Source organism: Eucyclogobius newberryi, unplaced genomic scaffold (genome assembly GCF_026437365.1).
Source record: "Eucyclogobius newberryi isolate DKJ021-1_F unplaced genomic scaffold, fEucNew1.0.hap1 SCAF_5, whole genome shotgun sequence".
NCBI lineage: Eukaryota > Metazoa > Chordata > Actinopteri > Gobiiformes > Gobiidae > Eucyclogobius > Eucyclogobius newberryi.
In genome coordinates this window covers 18,616,779-18,641,793 of record NW_027316167.1, presented here as the reverse complement: position 1 = coordinate 18,641,793, position 25,015 = coordinate 18,616,779, and the positions used below count along the sequence as shown (strand labels likewise).

The 25,015-nt window shown below is 40.7% G+C and overlaps 1 protein-coding gene across 4 annotated transcripts in view; it reads right to left on the bottom strand.

The window, feature by feature from the left end:
• The window catches only part of sox6 (SRY-box transcription factor 6), a 97,135-nt gene that overhangs the window by 5,374 nt on the left and 66,746 nt on the right, over nucleotides 1-25,015 (bottom strand). For all 4 annotated transcript variants that reach the window (XM_072465407.1, XM_072465406.1, XM_072465409.1 and 1 more), the window contains 7 exons: nucleotides 22,769-22,848; nucleotides 17,006-17,152; nucleotides 15,419-15,596; nucleotides 15,017-15,201; nucleotides 6,314-6,419; nucleotides 1,319-1,492; nucleotides 385-601 (listed from right to left, as the gene is read on the bottom strand). In XM_072465407.1, the coding sequence (XP_072321508.1) occupies nucleotides 385-601; nucleotides 1,319-1,492; nucleotides 6,314-6,419; nucleotides 15,017-15,201; nucleotides 15,419-15,596; nucleotides 17,006-17,152; nucleotides 22,769-22,848 (1,087 nt within the window). The remainder of the gene's footprint in view (nucleotides 1-384; nucleotides 602-1,318; nucleotides 1,493-6,313; nucleotides 6,420-15,016; nucleotides 15,202-15,418; nucleotides 15,597-17,005; nucleotides 17,153-22,768; nucleotides 22,849-25,015) is intronic.

Sequence of the window (25,015 nt, the reverse complement as noted above, 5' to 3'; positions counted from 1 at the left end):
AAAGAAAAAAATTAAAGGTCCGATCTAGAAAACTTAAGTTAATAACTGGGTAAGGCTCAAAGAGGGAAAATATAATCTACAAAGTAAAAAAAAAGAGTTATTAATATAGATAAATATAGTTTCAAATCAATGAAAAATGTAAGAATATTTTTGCAAGCAATTACATATAGTATATATGTTTTATTATAGCTCAAAGTAGTGTGTAGAGCAATTCAATTCCTATGCTGCAACTGAAGCAAATATGACTTTAACTTTGTGCCAGAAGTCATCAGCAGTTACCCGTCATCTGTCTAAATTTTAAAGATGTCCAAAAGTTTTTAGTGCATTTCTTATGTTCCTTTTGCAGTGTGGTTAGTTTGTGGGATTTGTGACAGCAGGCCTTACCCCACAGTGAAGAACTGTCTCATCTCTTGTCGGCGTGAACGCATCAACTGCTTGTACTCTCCAATGCGCAATTTCTTCCCGTCAATAATGCAGGTCCTCTTAGGCCTGGGCTTGTACTTGTAGTTTGGGTACTTCTCTAGGTGCTGTTTGCTCAGACGGGCCTGTTCCTCGTAGTATGGCTGCTTATCTTGGTTTGACATTGACTTCCACCGAGAACCTGTAGAACAAGTTACATATTGTATTATATGGAAAAGAAAGTCAAAATTGTGTCTGGAAAAATAGTCAATTTAACTTGTGTGTCATGTGTTTGTGGGACCTAATGTCAAACAGTATGCTAAACACTGCAGCTTTGTGAAGTGTCCCGAGAGGTAGAGCATGACAGCACTTTTAACAGCGCTGATGTATGGACTCCAACGCAGAGGGGACAAGACCCATTTAGCCTCTGTCATTTTTCATGACAAACACTTATGGTAGTGATAGGTTATAAATCCATCTGTATGCAGAGCTGCGCAGTCTGATAATAGTGCCCCTTTTCACGCACAGGAGCTGCCCTATTCCGTTACGATGAATGTAATTACAAAGACAAAATACAAACAATAATATACTTGCTACATAAATATGTTTAATGTTACAATTCAAAGATAGGCTGGCTTTAAAAATACTGTATTATCAATTTGAAAATGCAAACATGCTATCTTACAACATTAAGTCAATCGATTTTATCAGTGTCAAAAATAAACTTAAAGGAAAGAAATTGAATTAGTGTAAATATATATGTTAAATAGTGTTAATGATCCTAAAGGTAAGTAGAAAGCTCTCAAGATGTTTGTGTGCATGAAGAAAAGAAGATCTAAAACACATAACATAGCATTTGCCTTTAAATATGTAATGTACCTCAGGGGTGTTGTATGTGAATATATCTTGTTGGTCTTACCTAAGATCTTGCTGATGTTGGAGTTGTGCATGTCAGGGAAGGCCTGAAGAATTTTCCTCCGTTCATCTTTTGCCCATACCATGAAAGCGTTCATTGGCCTCTTAATGTGAGGCTCATTGTTGTTTCTGCCTCTGGCTTCCCTGAAGACTCGTGCCTCTGTAGGTCCAGCTCCTCCTGTTGGCCAACAATAATAGGGTTTGAATTTATCTGAAGAGCCATTGACTTCCCTGGACCCTGGCCAAGCCAGAACAAGAACAAGAGGAGAGGGCAAGGCAAGACATTGATTAAATGACAGGCCATGTTCAATCTCTCTGTTCAACTCTCTGTCATTTGCCGTCATTGCCATTATCAGTCCCAATGTGAACATTGTTTCAGACGAGTGCAAACTGCAGACCCCCTGAGAGCTGCACGTTTCATTGAGGGGAGAAAGTGACCAGCATTTTATGGGCAATAAAAGTGAACAGCCAGTTTAGAAATGACAACCCTCTCTCCTTCATTTTCATAGATGATAATACATAAATCTAATGACAATGGCTCGTGTTCCATAAGTAGATAATATAGAGTCAATAATACACAAGGTTTATCAAACATAAACCCAATAGCATAAAATATGTTTAGAAAATAAATCTATGTTATAATTAATCTTTTGGACTTTCTAAATGATTCAATACTCATTGATTTAGCCATACAAACCTCTCTTTTCTCCTCTGTATATGTTTTATTTGCTCGAGAGCACAGACAAACAAACCAACACACATCTGGGATGAGAGAGTATGCCGATTGTGCAAAGTGTTGTTTTTCAATCATGCCAGTCACAATCAGCATGAGGAGAGAGTATCCCTCAGAATTAAACTGTACATCAGGCTGATCATGATTTCTGTTTGCATGCGCATTTGCTTCCTTTTATACGTAAGATGTGAAAGAATTAAATAAAAGCAATATGAATATTTAACCAAACAAAACATGTTGATAAACAAGGATTGAAAAATAAGACAAAAAAGCCTTCCATATGCCACGATACATCTTTAATGATCTCAAATCTGGAAAAGAAAGCTTGAGATGACTCATGCATATTTCATCATCCACATGTTCTCATTAGACCATTCCAGTTGCAGCTTTGGCATATGGTACCTGGGGTTTGATTTCTATCATTATTTCAGCTGATAAACAAATTCAAACTCTTAATGAGTAACAGAGCAGAGCAAACATTTTGAAAATAAACTAAAATTAGGTGCAGTTTGCATCACTCAAGACACCATCGCTGGGTCAATATTAAGAGCATTCTGAAATAATAATGGTCCAGTGTGTGTGTGTGTGTGTGTGTGTGTGTGTGTTCTAAACTGAAACACAAAAAGATAAAAGTGTAAGTGTGCAATATATTGTTCAGATTAGATGTGTAATTTCAATCCATATGGTCAACTACAGCATTCATGAATCCAAAAATGATACTGTACTTTTGCTATTATCGAGGCCACAGTGTGTTAATTTTATTTAGCATGCACTCACTGTAGAGAATGAATTGATTTTACTTTGTTTGGATTTGACAACCATGTTTATTGTGCAATGAAATGTGGTGTGGCGGAGAGCTGACAGTATCCATCAACACGGGCCAATCTGCTGACTGCTGGGGCCAGATGAAGGTATTCATTAGCTCAGGAGCGCAGCGCTCACTCAGACACGACAGCCAGTGTCTGCGCCCTGGGATCACTCGCGGTAATTTACGATGCTCCTGTGCCATTACTCTATCACTGACACTGATTCAGCAATTTATATACTGTGTGCATGCATACGGGCAGAGGTGAGCTTCTCACAGGGAGGGACAACAAGCAAGTGCCATCAGCAAGTGCCACACAGCCCAGAAACCACCAACGAGACTGTTCATGGGAGGGAAGCCCGATGAGCCATGGGATATGAGATTGAGTAAAGGCACGAAAAAGACATCTGTAAAAGGAAGGTGGAACCAAACAAGAGGTCTCCATCTGAGGTTAGGGTTTTAGTGTGAGACTTTCTTTGGGAAAACCAAATTGAATCTGACATTTGAATGGGTGAATTACTGGGTAATTTTACCATCTTGTCACCTGCGTGCGATCTCACGTAATCAGAAGCCTCCTGTGCAGGGTAGCAGGCAATTTACGGCAACATTGTTTCTGGCTTTTCATTAAAAATTACAACAGTGCTCTGACATTTTGCAAGTGAACAGTAACATTTATCCAAGAGAGACAGGACATTTAGGAATCAGTTAGTTAGCTGTGTAAATAAACACAGATGTTTAGCAGTGACAGGCCCCTGGGTGCAACTCTGGAGGCGGTGACACAAGGGAACATTGTTTAATAGAATTTATTGTGATTCATGAGGCCTGCTGCTCAAGTGTGACAGAGCGATATGAGAATCCCCTTTTAATTTGTCTCTCCTGGAAACACTGCTGATGAGCGCATGAATTATGTGAGAAAGACTGATTGTGTGTGAGATTCAGAGGGGGTTTGAGATACACAGCACAAAAGGAGAAGAATAAAGAGAGAACAGAGCAGGGCCCGACAGGCTCCACACCTGTGAGCTACAGGCTCAGACTTGACCCCATTTTCTTCTGCGCTCAGTATCTTTGTTTAGGGCAGACACAGAATGTCACCCAGGAATCTGTTGGAGAGGAAGAGCCCGTGAGGAGGAACAATCATGAACCTGCCTAGCCCTCTGTGTCAGGGGTACAGCTAACACCTCCGACTGCAGGCATTTAGTCTGACAATAGAGCCGCTCCCTGAGCAGGATCAGGCTAGACTAATGTGTTTGAAGAGACAGGCCAAAGAGCAGCGCCCTGGCATTGGCCTCCACTCAGCTCAAAGCATGCTAATTAAACCATTACAAATTACAAGAGATATAAGCCCTATTATTACAAGTCAATCCCCATTTTAATTTGAGATCCCACTGAAGCGTATGAGCTTTAGCACGCTGCCACATGCACATGGGAACTTGGGAACAAACAGCAGACCTGTTTCAACTTGATCCTCTCTTGTGTATGCATTTAACTTAAAGTACAACTTAATCCTTTACAACTTCCAAGCAAGACTTACAATGTCAGTGAGGGATTTGTTTAACAACTTCAAAAAATATTTTTATTTGATTGTATTGATCAGTTTAGCTGTTGGAGATTAATCATTGCCTCCTCATCTCTTTGTTTTTGAGGGGCACTCCTCGGTGATAAAAGGCCTCGCTGTTTCCCACGCTGTAAGAAAAAACTACAAACTACAAGCTCTAAACCTTACTTTTTGTTCCAAGAAAAATATCTCAAAAGATTTATAATCTAAAGATCTATATAGAAATGTACTGTACGTATGTAGTGGGTCTTTTTTTTCTATCAGAAGGAACTCTTTGATGACACCTCATTGTTTCCCACTCTTCACAGATCTCATATACTGGGCATTTGGATGAAATCTGTGTCGAATCTAGAAAACCATTATTAACATTGCATAATTGGGGGGAAAAGTGTCATCTCAAGAGCACCTATAATGTTTTATTTATTAGTTATATTGTTTCTTTGTCATGCCTTTTACAGTCAAAAGCAGATATGTTTGCATAGGGCATTTGTCTCATGTTCTGATGCAGCTCTAACCTCCATCGTTTTATTCCTGCATTCTTTGTAAATATTAACCTAAGCTCCCTGAGGCATATCTGTAGTGCAGTGATTACAGAAGTCCACTGTACTGCAGTGTGGCTGCTCTGTTCTGCGACTAACCATGGGGCTTTCACACCCAACATAAGGCTGGGGAGGTACACCCAGTAATTTTCCTTTTCTGGAAATGCCAAACTATTTTCTGAGGAAACGGGCGGTGAATTACAGAGGAAACTCGACAATTCGACGTTTGAACTTGAATATCCAATGAAAAAGCTTAATTACATACACTATTAATTGGGGGTCTTGTTCCTATTCAAATAAAAACAAGAAAACACAATTTACAAACATTTACCCACTCATGTTTATGGTGTCATTTGTGGCAGCGTTACAAAAAACATAAAGTAAATTGTGTAAAACCAAATAAAACTGAGTCTGAAAACACTGCACATGTCTTTATGTAAAGGTATGCAAGCAAATGGCGCCTTGTTGAGCGAGGGATTGAAGAGTAAACATGTTCTCAGCAGAGTAAACACTTTGTGGTTCACATCATAAAACTAAGTTTCTCTTTTGCTGCAGCTCAAAGAGAGGCACAACTATATTTGAAGTTAAAAAAAAGCAGCTAACTGCTAACTGTTTTGAGTTAGGATTGCTACCCAGACTCCCAGCCATTTCCCCCTGGGAAGAGGACCTCTGCTCTCCTCTGACCTCCACATGCCCTGATCCATTGCCCACTGGGAACACTGATGTGAGGCGTCTGGAGCCTGCCTCTGCCTTCAACAGTAATGGACTTAAAAGGACACAGCGTGTCGTATGTGCACAGTTTCAGAGCTTCCCTCAGGAGGCACTGAGAGCTCCCAATGGGAGAGCGCTACTGTTTAGCAAGGCTGGGGTAAGAACGGCCATGAAACTTATATGGGAAACATCCCTTTATTTACTAAATGCTGTTCTTCCTGTCAGGACTGTAATACTTTGATTACCTGAATTTAAAAATATGAAATTATAACTATCATTCTTCAAGCATAAACATCTATTTCCAATATTTATGTCAGACAAACAATTTTGCATTAAAGCACGTATAGTTACTATGTAGGATCCAGGGTAACAAAAGGTAATGGTGTGTCACATAGGGGCAGTTCAAATGTACACTCCCAGGATCTTAAAGAACACCAGAGGCTATAGAGGTGGAGAAGACACTTTTGTCCTGTCTTTCACTCACCTGCCTGTGAAAACCTCAGAGCCAACAAAATACTGCTATGTTTAACACACACAGGCACGTTGAGGCTCTTTCCCATTTGATATCAGATTAAATTTAAATTTGTGTCCATATTTTACATGAACAATGAACATAAACATTACATATAAATTGTGTAATCAAAATGTGTCTTTACCGTCGAGATCCTCTGGTCTGGTGAGGTCAATAACTCTGTGGCCAATTTTCCCCTCCTCACTCAGTTTGCTGAGGTGATGCCCAATGCTCTCAAAGTGAGCCCTTTCCTGTGGAGAAATACAAACAGGCAGGTAAAGGAACAAAGATAAACACAGTTTACTGTGGCAGAATTGTAAAAAAAAGAAAAAAAGAAGGAAAAAAAAGAAATCAGGAATCTGAAATTTTTAAAAGAAAAAAGTGTATTTGATAAATGGAGGTTCTTTTGATAAGCTGCTCTTTTGACATGAGCTGGATGTAGCTTTCTCCCTCTCTCATCTCTCTATTCAGCCGCTGCTATAATGGATGACAGGAGGCAGAGAGACAGTGAGGGCCAGGGGTGCTGTAAATAGATTTACAGAAGGATACTTTGTGATCCTGAGCGCACAATGGAGCCGTGGCCCTCTTTGCAGTGCTCAGATTTTCCTCTGTAATCTTCTCCTTACATCCTCCCTTCAAGTGTACAGCGCCCACAGCTCAGCGCCCATCATTTATTCAGACTTCATGCTTTGGAGAACACACCGTGTTTTCCCGTTTGTCATGTCGCTTTGTGCTCAGATTAAACTTGGCATCATGTTGTACTTGACACACAATGAAACCCTGTCATTCAGCGCTCAGTGACAATATTAAATGTCATGTCAGTGTGCATTTACAGAATAAAATAACAGCTTTCGGGGGGCACTGAATAGTTGCTGCACATTACACTTAATGTATTATGCAAGGGGAGAGTGCCGACTGCTGCCGGCTCCATTGTTGAATGACCTACTTCCTCAGTGAATACACAGGGCATTAGCAAGGGGCTGTCGTCCTCTCTAAAGACTCCAGATAGACACTCTGACTCGTACAGTACAAATAATCTCAGGGCCCTTAGTTCTGTCGGGATGACAGTAAAAGCAGGCCTGTTGCAAGTATTCAAAAACACATTTGTTTCACTCCCAGGGCAAGCTCTCGATCTCTGCCAAATGCAGTGTCTGGGTTGACCTATGGCACTTTCCATTGTAAACGGGCCTATCATACGCAGGCTGAGCACACTTACAGGTAGTGCTGATACACAATAGAAACAACTGCCCTGGGACACAGCAACAAAGCACATTCATATTTTAGACCAGTGTTTAGATTGTTTTGTTTTTCCTCAAGGAGCAAGTGTCAATCAACAATACAGCAAGAATATTTATTTATTTCTTTAACATGACTGATAATGGACAATGGCAAAACGCAATATTTTAAAAAAGAAAAAATCACAATTTGCAATCACATCCTTGTGTTTTGTTTTCAAAATGACTGTTGAAGACCATTTAAGACGTTTCACACCATTTAATGTGCGTCATGCTTTTATTAAAAACTATTCTTTGAATTAAAAAAAACCTGACACAAAAAGAAAAAAGCCCTGCAATTTTCCATCATACTTGACGGAGCGGTCATTATTTATGGCCAGTTGAGTGATTTTGATATACAATTAACCACTACCTGCTTGTAGCCTGTGATTAAAGCCTGTCTATCTGACGGCCCTTTGCTTACTTAAGTGTTTTATAATTATGATATATGTGGTGGACCCCGCTGGGCAGGACGACACTTTGTAAAGGGAAGATGCAATATGGTGCCTCTCTGTGTGTCACATTTTGTGCAAAACCACAACACAGTGAATGTGCGCATAGAGTTGTATTCATCAGCGCGCCACATTATTGCTCTTAATGAAAGAAGCCAGCAGCATGATGACAAAGTGACTGATGTGTGATTAGCTGCACGGGCAATGGGGCTGCTTCAGACGCTCCGTGGACAGTGTAGTGGGAAGAAGACATTCAGGGAGCACTGTATATCCGTAATAAAGTAGTCATGTCATCCCTCTTCTGTGCTTGGTTGGTCCCCACTGATCAATCAAGTCCTTTTATAAACTCATGATCATTAAGAATCATGTTGGACTGAGAAGGAAGAGGAACAGGGGCCATCCATCACTGAGTTTCATTAATAACCAGCTTAGGTTTCAACTGTTTCCTTTTCACCGCACAAAGTCGCAAGATTAGTGAGAATTGGCACCGTAGAAAAGTAAAAAAGAACCGGAGCTCTTGTAGATCAAGTTTGAAATGGTGGATTTTTGTGTGAGAAATACACATTTGAGCTCATCCTTTTATGCTGTTGGCTACGCTAATTAACACTGTACTTACTTCATCTCATCATGCGCTAAGTAATATGGCACAACAACGTTTAATACATTTTTATATACTGAGCCTAATATACTTATTGGTTCTAACTTTGGTCATTTATATCCAGGAATTACAATTATACATTAAATTAAAGCAATAAATCATCTGCCCTGCATCGGGGTTTTGTTTAAAGTCATGAAAATATTCAGTGAACTAATGCTTTCCTACAGCCCACGCATCAAGTGCTGTGATAAATTAATGGCACTTTTATTATTTTATAGTGTCATTAAATTTTTACTGATCACTCCGACACACAGGGGTAGCAAAGGACAAGCCGTATCTAGGGAAATTGGCTATCCTGCCAGGCAATGATGAGCAGAGCACACAACAGTTTAGCCTAACATGGTCCAAGAAAATGAATGAATACTGAGAGCATAAATATAAGTGAAAATGAACACGGCTAAACGCTGAAAGCAAGTAAAGCACATAATGGCACTAATGCATGAAGAGGACAGGAGCGAAGCATAGCGTAATAAGATAAAGACATAGGAAACAAAAGATGTGGACATTATTCCCCTCCTACTTTAACCACGAGTCCTGGCAACAGACTTGTACCTCCCTCAAATGACTTCAGCATGCAGCGCTCTACGCCACAACTAAAATTATAGCAGCACACTCCAAGCTGTAGTGGAAAACTGCCACCCACAATAATTTCATCTGCCCTGCCTGTGCGGTCTTTTGTCTTTCAAGTTTGGGTAATGGATGGACTTTAGTCGAGCTGCACATGGCTGTACAGTTAAGTCAGTAATGGGGGAAGGAAGACCTAAGACAGTGTGTGGATCTTCTTGTGAGATGGAGCCCCAAAGAGTCCCCTGTTGGAGCGGGGCAGAGAGCTTTAATCTGGCGGCCACAGAACATGTGCCGGAGGCCTGCCACAGGGCGTATTCTGGGCAAAAGGCGGGTGGCGGATGGCTCTATGCATTGTGCTGACTCCTGCCCTATATATAAACAGCACACAGCCAATACACTCACTTTACTCCACTCTCCTTTGCCACCAGGTGATGAACTGTCCTGTGATTGTTCAAAAGGCTAAAAACTAAAAAGTGCTGACGGATATTTTTTTTTTACTTACAACTGTATCACTCGATTTTCGAAACACAAGAAAGGAGAATGTATGCATTTAAATCAATCTATCCTAGCTCTTGCTCTTTGACATGTTCTTGTTTGTAACCTCGTAAGAACTTGTTTTCATGGGGAGATGTGAAGCTGGGGTGGACCCGCCAAAGCTCAGTCATTCCTCTTACGTCCCTCACGTCTGGGCTTATGATAGATGAAATACTTAATTATTAGACTCAGACAGTGCACAGCAGTCTCCAACAAAATTCTGCTTTTAAAATATACTGGTAAATAACTGAATTTACTCATTTACAATTTTTTTTTTTAATTAACCTTTATTCAACCAGGTGGGGGGAAAAAAAAAACATAGATGGTGTCCTGGGATAAAGTATGCCAGTCTTGATATTTGAATGCACACTGCTTGAATAATATTTCAACGTTTCACTATTTCCAGAATAAAATAGTGCTTTCCAAGGATGACATTAAAAACATGAGTAAAGTGACATTCAATGCAATTGCCGTGATATATTTTTTTTTTTTTTAGTTTAATAGTGTGTTTGTGTATTGTTTTAATAACGTTCCAACTGTGTTTCATCTGAAAACCCAAACAGACCCAGATATGTGATGTCTGATATCCTGGTGGTGGTTGTATCACACACCTGGTATGTGGAAAGTGAAGTAAGGCAGTGTGACCTGGACCACAATACAGTTCTTTGTGTATTGAGTGTCAGTCATCGCTCTGGTCGTGGCCCTCAAGAGAAGACTGAAGCCCTCAGCCATGTGCCCACCCCCAGCGCACAAAGAGTGCACTTAACATGGCTACTTTCAACTCAACGCCTCATCTGTTTTGTATTTTATGATAATCAGTTGCAATGTTATTTATAAGTCTATGGTGTTTCTGGAGTTTTTGTTTTAGTTTTGAACCATTTAAATGTTAAGTACATCCAGCCATGTGGTGAACCCACAGTTCCTTTAAAGCAGACTCGCTCCCTTTCTCTCTGTGCTCTTGCTGTGCTAAGGCTAATGCATGGAGCAGAATCAACAGTAGCAGCCACAAAAGGCTGGCACTACTTCAGTAGCAGTCATTTCCAATATTGCATAGAGCAAAGATGGTTGGATATTGTGGAACCATTTGTACTGCCAGGGCATCACCTCATTTGTTTGAAACACGGAGAAGAAAGATCTTTAATTCAATTAAACTATGGAAAGACTGGTGAGCTAACCCTGGTCTGGGCTTTGTGCCAAACAACAGTTTATTGTTTGTTTTCATCAAATAATTCAACAGAAAAAAATAATAGGTACGAGTGAATGAGTGAAATCTACTAAAATAGTTGGTTTATTGTGGCCGTTTCAAGGATATGGTTTTGTCCTCTCTGGACTCAGCCCTTCTATAAATTATTAGACTGTTGTTAGAAAAAGTAGGATATTACGTCTCTGATGTGCTCTTCTGTCCTACTGGGCCCATTGCATTGGGATCATGTACTTTCCGATCCTCAATGATCCAGAACGGTCCACGAGGCCCTCAAAGAAATCTTAAGTTGAGTTAAATCTCATGGCTTATCAGTCCCTCCAGGATGCAAACAGCAGGATCAGAAACTGCAACATTACCACAAGCTCTTTCGCATGTGGACAAAGGCTCCTTCTGTCAGACACCAGGCCATTATGGGCAAACTGCAACTGTAGCGTAGATATAAATGCTTCTGTGAGGCCAATTCTCTGGCTGCCTTTTGTTGTGTGAGCTTTGTGGTCAGCATGGCATCACAGGTTTGAGCCATCCTGGCCAGCGGTATTCTGGGCTACAGCAGCAGGCCAGAAACTCTGTTAAACGGACAACAGCAGAAAATAATGGAGCAGATTCTGCCAAATGACCAGCCATGATGGAGCCCTTCTTCTGAGTAAAACCTTAAACAGAGCCAATGCCTTGGACACATCATGAAACTATCTTTTGTTTTTATTTATAAATGAATGAGGACAAATGGACAAAGCATTAATGGAAGCAATCTTCACAATAGCTCTTGCTGGCCACAGTTAGTGTCTGGGTCTGAGCATAATCTAATTTGGATGGGCAAACCCATGTATGCCAAGGATTTACTTTACAGCCAAAACGCCTTGGTTTGCAATTTCCAAGACAGCAGTCGAAAAGGCGCAGAAAATTGCTTCCAGGGCTGCAGACCAGACAAGATTATATTCAAAGTCTTTGTGAAGCTTTGCTTGAATGGGACCCTGGCAGCGCACACACTAAGCACACACATAAGTGAGCAGTACAACCACTAGAGCCAATAAGTTAGAAGGCTGCACCAGTGTAAGCTCTATTTGAATATTTACAGGCTGAGCTGTTGGCTATGTGAACAGGACAATTGTGGTGGTCAATACTGAGAAGAGGAGATGTTGTAGGGCAGAAAGGGGCAGTTCAATAGGTTAATACACTGGCCTTTCACCTTTTGATTCCAGTTAAGGACGTGTCAGCACTGGGATATTTTATCTGTGAGCCACAAGGGCATGCATGGGTCTGAAACAGGGATGCGACACTTGGCCAGGGACAGCAGTAAAGTGTTAGTTTAAGAAACATTTTCTGTTGAGTCCACATATTTCTGTTTCAGAAGTTGCTTTTGTCTGTTGAAAACCAGCTGAGCTGCTTTTTAAGGGTAATTTACAAATTACTAATTCATTTTACAGGCAAATTAAATGTTTATTGTCTCTAACAGGGTCAAAGAGACTCAAGTGTATATGATGACAAGATGTGTTTCCCATCCGTCCAATTCTACAAAGGCCTAAAACTGTCACAATACCATACTTTTCTAACTGTTGTTGATAAGATGTATAGCCACATTAATTAATTTAAAAAGGCGCATGACAGCCACTGGTCAAAAGAAGGCTGCTGTGTAAAAACACAGATACAAATGCTTCATATCACTGAGCCTAAAAAGCCCACATAGCAAACAGAATAATAAAAGGAAACAATTCAAATGGATATAAATAAATAGAGATGCAGTGTATTTGACTGAAGACTGTAATAGGTAAAAGCCTCTCTGAGTGATGGGAGCGTGGTAAATAATGGAACAAAGTAATTGCCCTCTGCAGACAATAATGCCTTTATATTAATATTTCAAAAATAGTAAATTGCACAGGGCTTGTAAGAGGTTTCATTGTACGGATGGGATGTAGTAAAAACAGACAAACAAGAAAAAATATCTGTAACGCATAAATATTTGACATTCTTCCTGGTTCAAGTCTGATCTGAGCTCTGGGCTCTGTTCTCCTCGGTCACTGGCCCAGCAGTGAGTGAGCAGGCAGAAATACTACTGACAAAGGCCAGTAATGAAAGCATTGTGGTGCTCGAAAAGACTTTGTACAAAAAGATGAATTGATCTATCTGTAAGCAGCACTTAGACCCACTTCTCTTGCTGGTCATTACAGGGGGATAAATCAATATTTAATATCCCCTCTAACAGCCACACTGGATGATCTTAACCTCTCCTTAATCCCATTTATGTTACCTTTCCAGAATCTTCTTCATACAAGCTCTCACTATGATAAACTTCCAAACAAGAGACTGGGAGGGAGCTATTAAAGACCACACCATATTTATGTCAGGTGAGGTGCTTTCGTGAAATATTAATATTCTGAAACTGACCAAAGTGAAAGCTTTTATCCGGGGCATTCAAACGTTTCTAGTCCCTTGGCTTGTATCAGCAAAAGGCTCTCTCTCCTCCCCACGTTCCACCGCTGAATTACAACCCACTGTTCTTTATTGCGGCCGAAAGGATGAAGATGATGGGGCAATTCTTTTAGCTGACTTGATAAAGCGTGCCTCTAATTTCACACCGTCCTAATAGAGCCAATGTCACTGAAATGAAAAGGTGACAATATCTCACCATGATTTGCAAGAACCTCGGAGTCAGGCGTCACAAGGTGTAAGGCTTCGTTAAGGTGTCATTCAACAAGGCATACACATTACTACAGTCATAAAACACACTCTATTAGGCTTTCAATTATTTAAGTCTGCTATAAATGCATACATTTATTTAATTTATCACAAGCAGTTCACCAAGAATGCAGAACTCATTTCAGTATTATAAAGATTACAAAAACAAAAGAGTTTCAAGAATTTACAATTTAGTGATTATTGTATGATATTCAAATTATATGATGTGAGATTTTTTTCTTTAAATGTAATGACTAATACTGACATCAGTTAAGAATGAATTAATATTACTGAGTGATATTTTTTCCCAGTGGTATTTTTTTATTTCAGTATTTCATTTTTAAATCTAATCAAAAACGATGGTGAATGTTGTTGTGCCAGTGCCACCTGTACACACAGTGATCTCCTGTGAGAAAATTAAAGAGAAATCAAAATTGATGTTGATTCACTTTTTTACATATACATTGACCTAGTTGAGTCTGTTGGTTGAAAGTGTCAGGTACTCAAATATTAATGAGCATCGCTCCCAGTTCCTGCCTGTTCCTCACAGCCAACTGGCAACATGGCATCAAGCTGAAGCGAGGAGGACAGCTTTTTTCTTTCCTTGATTGACTCATCGATTGAAGATATTTTTAAAGGGAATCCCTGGGAGTGTGTGCTCCTGGTACAAAGCAGCACCATCCCGTGTCAGGGGACAGTGAGGACTGTGAGTCTACTTTAATTGGGCAGCGACTTCAGAGAGCGCTTGGGCCGCACCGGGCACTGCCATGGCCTGTCCCGACCCTCACACCAGCATCAACAACACCGAGCCACTTCACGTATTTAAACATGGCTCATTTGAATAAACACACATTTATACACTTCAATGCCAGCGTGTATCGATGTGACCACCCTGGACTAGGATTAAAGAAGAGATATTAGTTTTAAGAATAATCTACACATCTCTGTTCCACTTTTTGAAACACTCCTGACTAGTTTAAAATAAAAATGGACATTTATTTCCCCCCCATGTGTTTCTTAACCACTTTAAATTAGAAAAAGCTTTATGGCCATTAAGATCGTGATACTGAAGAATAAGTTCAATACTCCACAATTCTAAACAAAATAAAAAAATACAAAATTAGACAATAGAAAGTAACATTTTTAGTTTCTTCAATTGTTTGGTTCTCATACAGTTCAAGTCAAGTTATTTTTTTTTCTGGTATGGATACTTCATCAAATGAGTACATGTTTTGATACCAGTTTTAGGTATTAAAATCTGGGCATTAATACTTTTGACAATGACCTTTTGACAAACTAAGAATGTGCTTTGATGATGGTGCAACATATAACAATGAGTACTAATAGTAAAATATTGTAAAACCAGAAAATGTGTGCTTTGTCGATATGGTGCAACATAAAATAATACTACTAGTAAAATATACAATAATATCACATAAAATGCGGGCATAGATAAGGCATTAGAAATAAAATAAAAAGCGCTGACCTTATCTCTGCAGTTATTGAGGCCCACAGACGCGAGGGCGGACAGCTTTGCCTCCATGCCCTGCTGGTGATGCTGCAGCTGCTCTCTCTGGATCTGCTCTCTCATCTTGCGAGCTTCCTGAATGGCCTTCATCACCGTGTCCTGGTCCCCAAACAATGCAGTCGAGTTTAGACTGGAGAGGATGTCTGCACAGGAGCAAGCAGAAGACGCACACAAAAAAAGGAGTCAGTCATTAAAACTCTACCCCAAACAAAACATTATTAGATGAGAAATTAAACAGAAGTTTGCATTGTATAACAGTTGCACTAACACATGGCTTTATTTTGCATTATAAATTGTTTATACCTAATCATATGCAAATCATTCTACACTAAGACGTACTGATCACAATATCTGACTCACCTAGTGATGAGGCTCGGCCCATTCCTCCGAGAGGGCTGGGGATTCCTCCTTTGCCCAGCAGGCTGTTTGGGCTGGGTTTACAGCCAGAAAACAGGTTTTGTGTCGGGGATGTGGGGGACTTGACCAGTTCTGTGGTCTTTGGCCGGGCCGACAGGTTGAGCGGCTGTGTTCCTTCCTCCTATGGCAGCAGCAGCAGCAGAGATATGAATGAGAAAAGGCAGAAGTTAAAAAAGGTACAGTACTCCTCCCATGTTTTGAGTCCAAGTTTCCCAAACACCACAAACTTCCTGTGTCCCTGGTCATTCTTATCTTGATTTGGCTCTAGAGGCAGGCAATATATCATAATTTAGATAACATTATACATATATATATATATATATATATATATATATATATATATATATATATATATATACATATACAAAAGTATATTGTTTTTGTAATAAAAATTCTACAAGAAGAGCTGCTAAAAAAAAGAAAGAAAAACTAAACAAAACTTTTCAAAAAAGGGTTTAATGTGAATTTTCTGAAATTTTGTGATTAATTTGTCTGATGATTAAACCTCAACTAATATGTTTAAAGACATAACTTAGCACATTTCTGTTGGATTGACATAATATTATCAGAATACTCCTCACATTTTTTTTGCCCCATTAATTGTTTTTAAGTTTTTTTTCACAAACTTCAGTAGAATTAAAATACTGAAATAAGTAACTTCTAAAATAACTTTGCGAAAAACTGTTTTCATTTTCATCCAGCAGGAATATTTGTGCTTTGTTGAACAGTGACATCTAGGTCTGGTCTTTTCCTCCACCATCCATCCTTTGACAGGAGCTGCACCGCTGTGATCTTCCTCACAGTTGCCCAGCTCCTTTGTTCACACTAATTAAAGCTGGTTCTGTCTTTCAGTACATCTTCATCTGCTCTCGCTCTCCTCCAGCCAGCACATACTGTCTGCACTCTGTCTCCAAGAATAAATAATGACCAGATAACGTGGGCGCCAACGATCAAAGACAGCTGTTTCAATCCATCAGACACTGAGTGACATTATCTACTTCATTAACTTGTACTCATTTATATTATTAATGGGGTAAATAATTGTGTATCTAATTGTGTATCTAACTTTCACCTGTCATGGAAATGCCACTTTGACAAGATTTGGGTAGAGAAATGTATTACTAATCAGCATTAAATATATAGTTAAAAAAAGAAGTAAATGTTAATTTGAAGACATTTTAAAGCTTACTTATATAAATCATATTGTGCAATCATGTGCATATTTTTTAAGAAAACATGAATTTATCGTATTGTATGTTGCTCCTTCTTTAGGAAACATATGGTTGGAACTGAGTTTTCCCTCAGGCCTTCCTATGTAACAGAAAAGCATACAGTGAACATAAAGGCAAACAAACTATTACAGATGGGGCCTCAGAAAAGAAATGTCATTTTAATTTTGCATCTTGATAAGTTTGTTTGCATTGTGTAAAAGCATTAACCTGTTGTATCAGTTGTTTGTTCTGTTAAAGGCTAGAACTGGCAAGCAGAGATCAAGGCTTACGCTGTAAAAGTTGAAGGGAATAATAGTACCTTGATTTGAGTGATGGGGCTGGAAGAGCTCTTGTCGTTCTTCATGGAGGGGGAGATGGGCCCACTAGCATTGAGAGACTGGGGGAGTGGGGGCATCTTGGCCCCAGGAGAGACCTGCATGTTGGCAAGCTGTGCGGCATACAGTTGCTGTAGGGAGGTAGAGAAACCCACAAGGCGTTAACGTCCAAATCCAGCAAACAGTTTTATATTCTATTTTCCCCCTCTCTAGAACTGAGTGTGTGCCTTCATCTAAAGTTCCCTCTTTCACGTCGCTTCTCTCTTTCCATGAGGCTGGCAGAGAACCTCCATCAAAGGTCTTAACTGTATTTCAAAGGCTGAACCCAGAGAGAGAGAGACAGCAGTCTTACAAACCACACAGACATGGCATTCATTCAAAATACTTGGAGCCCCTATTTTCCACTCATCACACAGAAAAGTTTGTCGACTGGATGCAAGTGTGTTAGCAAAGATCTCTCGTTTCTCCAGATCGACACTACCTCCCTATTGAAGTGTCTGGCCTATGATTTGTCATTTGTCATCAGCGACAGCCCCGGTCCACAATGCAAACCTAACCTCAGCTGGACAGACATCACAGAACATGTTAAACACAAGCATTACTAAGGCGCAGAATCCTGCAACCAGCACAACCGTGTAATGATTGATATTTTCATTGGCATTAAATCCGTAAGACATCCAGCGCTACGTTTACAGATTAGAGGTTGGACGAACTGACAAGCAAAAATATTTATATCTAAAACATCTAAAGACTAATCTAAAAAGTCTGTATTTAATATATTTTATATTGTTCATTCTGTCTTTGAAATGAATGATAACGAATGTTTTTAATGCCTTTTCACCTGGAAAGCCTTGAACTTCTGCAAAACTTTAATTTATTTTCACCATGCATGTTCAGCTACCAGTCAGAAATAATATTTCTATAATACTGTTTTATTCAAAGAAAATGTATCAGAAAAATTAACTTTTAATGACCATCACTGACTAAAACGTCTTTAGGTTCAAACGCATTTCTGTGCAAAAAAGATTCATGTATGTGGTCCTGCAAGTAACCGTATCAATTCCACATGAGTGGCAGTACAAAAGCCCTATTCTTCCAGGCGACGTGAGGATAACAACGGCATAGATGCAGAGGAAATGACAGACTGATTATGTTCCCAAATGACAGCACTGCCCTCACCTCCCTCACAAACACCCTTTTGTCTGTGATGGACTCCACACAGGAGCAGACCAACTTCATTTTCCTCTAATCTGAACCGGAGTTAGTTAATGAGAGCAGTTAACTGCGTGTGTGTTTTATAGACACCACTGACAAAGACAGAGGAAGTCTGCAGACCTGTTTGTCACTGTCTGGCCCCAGTCTGTTGTACAGATGTTTGCTAACACACTGTCGACAAGCATGGCCCTGACCTTGAGTGGGAAGAACTTTATTGTCCCGGAAAAAGAGCATAATTAGAATTTACCTCAAATTAGAGGCAGCCAGGATGCCCCTTTTCACCACTGATTAGCAGGTCAGTGCCATGGGGTGAGAGGGAATGGTTACCCTTGTAACAAGGAACAGACTGACTCCAGAGCTAAAGAACAATAAATATAATCAGAGGGAAGACTGATGAAAGGTGTCTTAACCTGTAACACATTGCCCAAGGACACACAAAAAACCCATCTGTATGTGAACTCAAAATCTTTATGTGGTCTACGATTCAAACAAAGTCACACAAATGACACGAGAGCGGAACAGTATACCAACACTGACATACAAGATCACAAAACAACACAGGAAGTATAAATATAAGTGGGATTACACAGCCAAAGGTTGGGGATAATATGGCCTCCTTAAGAAGGCAGCTGCTGTTGGCTTGTGCTGTTTTCTTGCCGGGGGTTCCTTGAATCTATAAAGTGCAGCCTATTTTTTATTTGGTTTTATTATGCATTGTGTGTTTTAACACAAAACATTTGAACAAACAAAAAAACCTGTCTGACCCTAGCCATCCCCTGTGTCCCTGATGAGCAGAGCAGTTTTCAGGAAGCATGGGTCTGAGTGAAAGCAGCACATTCAAGGTCAGTGTGTTAGCCTCTGCTAATTAAAACAAGCCCCCTGGAGGCAGCTGAGGTTAAACCAACAGACATTTAACTGAAACACATACATACTGAAATGATTATCATAGATGTAACTCTCTACAGGAAATAAAACTGTAACTATTATGTATTTAAACTATAGTGGCATTTACCAATTGAATACCGTATTTTTTTAGCACTGATTAAAGCATACATGTTCAGTCTGTCAGTGTCTCATTCACCTCTCTTTGGCCCGAGCGTAGAGCACTCTGCTGAATATGAGGGCATTAATTGTGCTTCACTGCACCACACCATTTAAGAAGCCGCCCATGCGCCAGCCCCGTTTGCCACAAGGCTTGTACAGGCTCATTGCCCAGGGCGACTAGGCAGGCTGACCCAGGCGAGGCCCAGATGTCAGGATTGGAGGAAGGCGTCCTGGTGCACTGTGCCGAAGCTTTCCAGTATGGCCCAACATCTGTCTCATCTGCTTGCAACCAACCTGGTCTGCTCCAGCCCTTCCCCCGCCCTCAGGCTCCACAATGTTTTCACTCTTTTAAATAGTTGAATCCTTCTCTTGCACTTTCTGTCCATGCACTCTCATTTCCTGACACAAACGCCGGGCGTGATGTGTGTGAGTGTCTGGGATCTTGGGAGCCTGGGACTCAGGAGCCGGCACTCCCATTCAATGCTGCTTACTGCATTATCCACTCTATCTGTCCATCTGTCCCTCTGTTCACCACTGCCTCCTCACAGCTGCTCACCTAGCCGTCCTATTAGCCAGGCTTCCACGCACCCCAAGTGTGGCTTCCCTGCGCTGGGTTACCTTCAAAGACCGGACTCCTCTGCTCATAAACACAGAAACAGCTGCTCTCTACAGTTCGTCTGTTCTACCATTTTCCCCTCCTCCTGTCGCTCTGTCTTTCTTTTTCAAAGTCACAACTTATTCACATATTAATGATGGGATTTACACATCTGCACTACACAGGTTTTCCTACACATCCAAACGTCCTATTCACTTTTCAAGGGGAGTAAAGTGTTTCTTCAGATCAGTCTGCTTGGAATAAAGAGTATGTGTTCTTCAGAATGTTTAAATTATTAACATTTGTGTATTTTTTGATTGAGAACAAAAGAAAACATAACAAAACACTTGTCCACGGGGACATAAATGAAGCATGGAATTTGCCTTTTTGCAGCCGGCACGAACAAATGCCTTTGTAATATTAAGAATGCTCTCCTCTTCAGTGTTATCAGCCAATAGCTCGTTGTAGGTGTCTACATAAATTGTGGAACAATCCGAGCACAATTTCCTGTGTGAGGTGAGAGGTGTCACTTGTAATCAGAGACGGACAGGCCAGGATGGAGGCATTGTTTCCTGCTGGCCCTGGCCTCATCCCAGCTCAGTGTGGGCACTAATGAAGAGGGGCATGTCGCGCTGGGATAGTTTACGCGCCTCCTCTCCTGTGAGTTGAGAATGAGAGCCAATCTGTCAGGAAAACATTGAGTGAAATTGCCCTGTGGTACAGCAATGCCTGGTGACAACCACTTGCTGACTGCCAGCCAGTGGAGTGATGCTACCACCCTGTATTGACAAGCAAATTACAGTCCCCAGCACTGAAACGCATCCGCAAGAATTCATTTACATCCATCAGCTTCAGGCCTTTGTTACCTTGTTGGTTTTTCTTCTCTTGAAGAGAAAGAGGGGAGGGGCTTAGGCAGAGAAATTGTGAAGGGGCTATGTGGTCGACATTAGGACTGACAGAACTGCTAGCCTCTCTGACTGGATGGCTGATCACATTACCTTGGCTGCATTGTGGGAATTAGTTCTTCCAACAAGGTTATTTTAAGGTTCATATATTGCACAATCTAAACTGGGTAAATCGATAGAAATTATACCTTGCCATCACACTGACAGGATATATTTTAATTAGGGTGGCTGGTCAATTCTGTGTGTGTGTAAGGAACATAAGATGTCACAAAACGCAACTCAAACTGGAAAAAAAAATGAGAGCAGAATTTTGTGGGATGATTGCTCAGTATAAACATTCTCTGATAGTTATTATGACCACTTGTGTAAAGCAACAATAGCAACCAAAGATGTCTAAGTTTTTATTCACATATAATCGTAGGAACACTTTGTAATACCTGCTTTAAAAAGAACCCTCTTTCTTCAAAGCTATATACCTCTCAATCATTTGATGCTAATGGAGGGTTTTGGTGCTATTATTGCTCGAGAGGGAGGAGATAACTAACTTTAATTCCACGTCTAGGCTGATACGCTGTTTTTAATCATGACGGTCTCCCTGTGCTTTGTAGAGGAAGTGGTGGTAGTCCCCTGGTTTGTGTAGAAAAGGGCATGTTTGACTTGACTTGCTGTTTTAAGGGGACTCTCTCTCTCTGCAGGGTAAATAGCAGCCAGCAGGCAGAAATGTGACAAGACGACAGACTTCAATTAATGTGGAAATGCACCTCTTTTTGTTTACAGTGTTCTTTCTAAAGGTCGGCCAAGTCATGGTCTTAGATGCAAAGTTTTGCCTATTCCCAGGGTTAAATACATCATCAGAATGAATCATTCCAATCTGTCTTCCCCTCCTCACCCCAACCTTTAGATATATGACTGTCTTATCTGACCTCATGCACAAATATAGACTCGGTGTGCCTATCTTGAACTGAACTTTCAAATGAACTGAGAGATACTTAAGCATAAAAACTCTACATGAGAAAACTCATTGAACACGTTGCATGTTTCTGATAGCTCCTCTCATGTCTGCAGAACAACACAGAGGCCCAGCTGCATGCATTGTTACAACTTGCCAAGGCTTGTTAACTCTGACAGTGGGAAGGACAAATGCCACATATATCAGAGTGCTGTTTTTCTCTCTCAAGCTCTGTTATTGTTGTTGTTCAAATGTTCTCTGACTTTTCAGTATGTTGACTAAGCAGCAGTGAACAGCAACCATGAATCTGAAAAATGCTGTTGCTCTTTATTCTATTTCCAGAGATAAAATCTATGTGAATTACATAACATTGTTTGTTGTTTTCTTTTAACAGATCTATCACACGTGTTGGGTAGAGTCTTGGCACTGGCAGCCACTTTTGAATAATAGTTTTAATAAAAGAATCCGATAAATAACTTTATTAAAGAGCATGGCCTTGGGTTATGCCCTGACCTGAGTTCAGCGTTTTAATTGCATGTGAGAATAGTCTTGGAGGAGCCTGTAGGGCTTAAAGCATATTTCAACCTGCATCAAAACATACAGTTTTTAACCACACCCATAAATTAGTTCAACTTTGGAACTTTTAATAGAATGATTTAAACCACAATTATGCTATTATTAGAATTAAAAAACAATGCTATTGAAGTAGAATTTGAAAAAAAAGAGGAGGAGGAGATTCTTTGCTTACATAGCCAAGAATGTTCTGATAAATGTGCTGGTAAATGATTAGGGCAACCAAAGTGATTCCCATTACCTCTAATAACTATTATCTTCCCAGCTCTGTCTGACGGTGGAAGTGGGGATAAATCCTCAATAAAATGGGATAAATTACATATGTGCAGTGATAAGCGTGTGTGAGCTGGAGGTTCCTGGATTATTTAGTGTGCGGCTCATTACTTAGCGTGCAGCTGCTTAGCCCTCGCACTGCCCTGGGCTTGGCGGGCGTCCCTTACATTCTTTGTCATCGTACTATACATACCTGAAGCTGGAGGGGGCTGAGTCCTGACGCTGCTGCAGCTGCCATTGTGGATGGAATGAACTGCACTGGGTAGTTATCACCTGTCAACGAGAGGAACAACAATGCTAACAGGTTCAGACAATGCGCCAGCCCACAGCCACCAAACAAGTGCCAACATGGATCTCAGGCGGCCCAAAGTGCAGCGCAGTGGCACAGCAGAACGAGACCTCAACATCTGCATTAACAAAAGACTGAGCAGGTCTGATTGGAGGAGGATTAGATGAAACGATTGGTCCATACACGTTGACTGCAAAATAAACATGTATTTTAATCACTCAGCAGTTGTGACAAGTCTGTTGTATTCCAAATGTTATTATGTGAAATGAACACTGTGTTCCCTGTGTTCATAAACCTTGACTCTCCTGGCTATTGTTCAACATCACATTGTTCTGAAGCCAGATTTTGGCAGTAGATTGAAACCACTTGTGCGTAGGACTAGTTACAACAAGTGTGCACTCACAATAACAGGAGTTAAAGAGTGCAAGGAAACTAGGCTGATCAGCTCACGTAACGCTGCGATCAAGCAAATGAAAAAAAATTGTCTGTAAATAGCGGCACTATTCATTACAATTCACTACTGTTGGTCTGCCATCAGCACATTTGTCAGACGGGGATATAAACATGGCTGCTGTGTGAGTGATATTCACAGGGGTGTTTAACTGACTACCAGAAGCTTTCACACACTCGGGCCAGTGTGTGGAACGGGGCAGCCCTTGACGGGTACATGTGTCTGAGGGAGGTTTCAGCACAGACGAGGTTAAGAGGGGGAGGAGGACTTGGCCACGCTCACACCCCACTTCTGCCTGTCACTTCTCTTCACAAACATATGGAGCCATTAAGACCTAGACAGGGTAAATGTATATACCTTCTCTTTTACTTTGCCCTCGCCCGCTTGCCTCTCTTTACAATCTTGTACAGCACAGCACAATGTGATACAAGCCATGGAAATTCAATCCCCATTTAGAAGCAAATAAAATCACACAGGAGTGCTGGTTTCAAATAGTGCTGGCCTGTATGCACTGTGGTTATTTCTACGACTCCTCTTTTTGGTATCATTTTCCTTCTGTCTCTGTCTGTGATGTAGAATGGTAATAAATGACTGGGTGTCTTTAGATGTTATGTGAAACCACGGAGGGTCATGTGCTAAGTGAGTGCGTCCAAAGTGCTGGGGTTCCTGCTTTTCAAGATGGGGTGCGACTTCAGGAGAACGGGCAACAGGCCAGTTGAGCTTTTCAGTGCTTTTGTTGAAGCAAATTAGACGATGTTTTATTCCAGCACATTTGTTCCCTTGTTGAGAAATGTGTTTGTTATCGAGGGAACACTAGTGACTTTAGATGGATCACCATGGGCTGCATTGCTGCAATCATGTGGTGCCATGAAATATAAGTCATATATTTGCTGAGAGTTGACAGACGTACCAGTGACCTTTTCTGGAGCAGATCAAGTGATGATGTATGTCCTCCCTGACTACAATTCCCACACTTGATCTAGTCAGAGGTCTGGTTTTGAATTTACAGTGTATTTCTTTAACTGGCTTATACAAAAACAAACAAACTGTTCTACAGAGACAGCAAATGTAAGATAAACATTATAAGTAACTTTATGTCTATATTGGACAGTGGCTGTTAGAGGTCCATCGGTCTTAATGCTTCCAGTTGGCCACAATCTAAGTAAATAGTCTGGGAAGTCGATTGCAGATCTATTTGTTTAAAATATGAGTATGGTAGCTGTTTCTATGGCTGTGCTTGTCTACCATGCAACACCAGGCCATTGAGCACAGACGGTGGACGGACTGATGACTTAACACTACGGTGCAGGAATGACTGTGTTTCCATGTGAACACCACAGGGTCGCTGTCTAAAGAAGTGATCCCTGGGAGCTGTCTCATGATGATAACATCAGATTAGAGTGTATTAGTCTTGGAGTGAATGCTTGGCCACTCACTTCATGAAGAAATACGCGGCAGCTTATAGTTCACTCTGCAGGCGGTGATAACATTGTCGTCTGTTTATTGTGTTGCATGGCCAAGGTCTCACAAATATGTACCTTGTGTGAGGAATCATTTTCAGACCCCTCCTGGTATTTCTTTGTGAGCTCATGAATAATGCACAAGCCGTACACAGGACGACCCTAACCATGATTCCATAATAGCTCCTGTTATTTGAACTAAAACATTTTTCATGTCAATCCTATTTCATAAAGCGCACT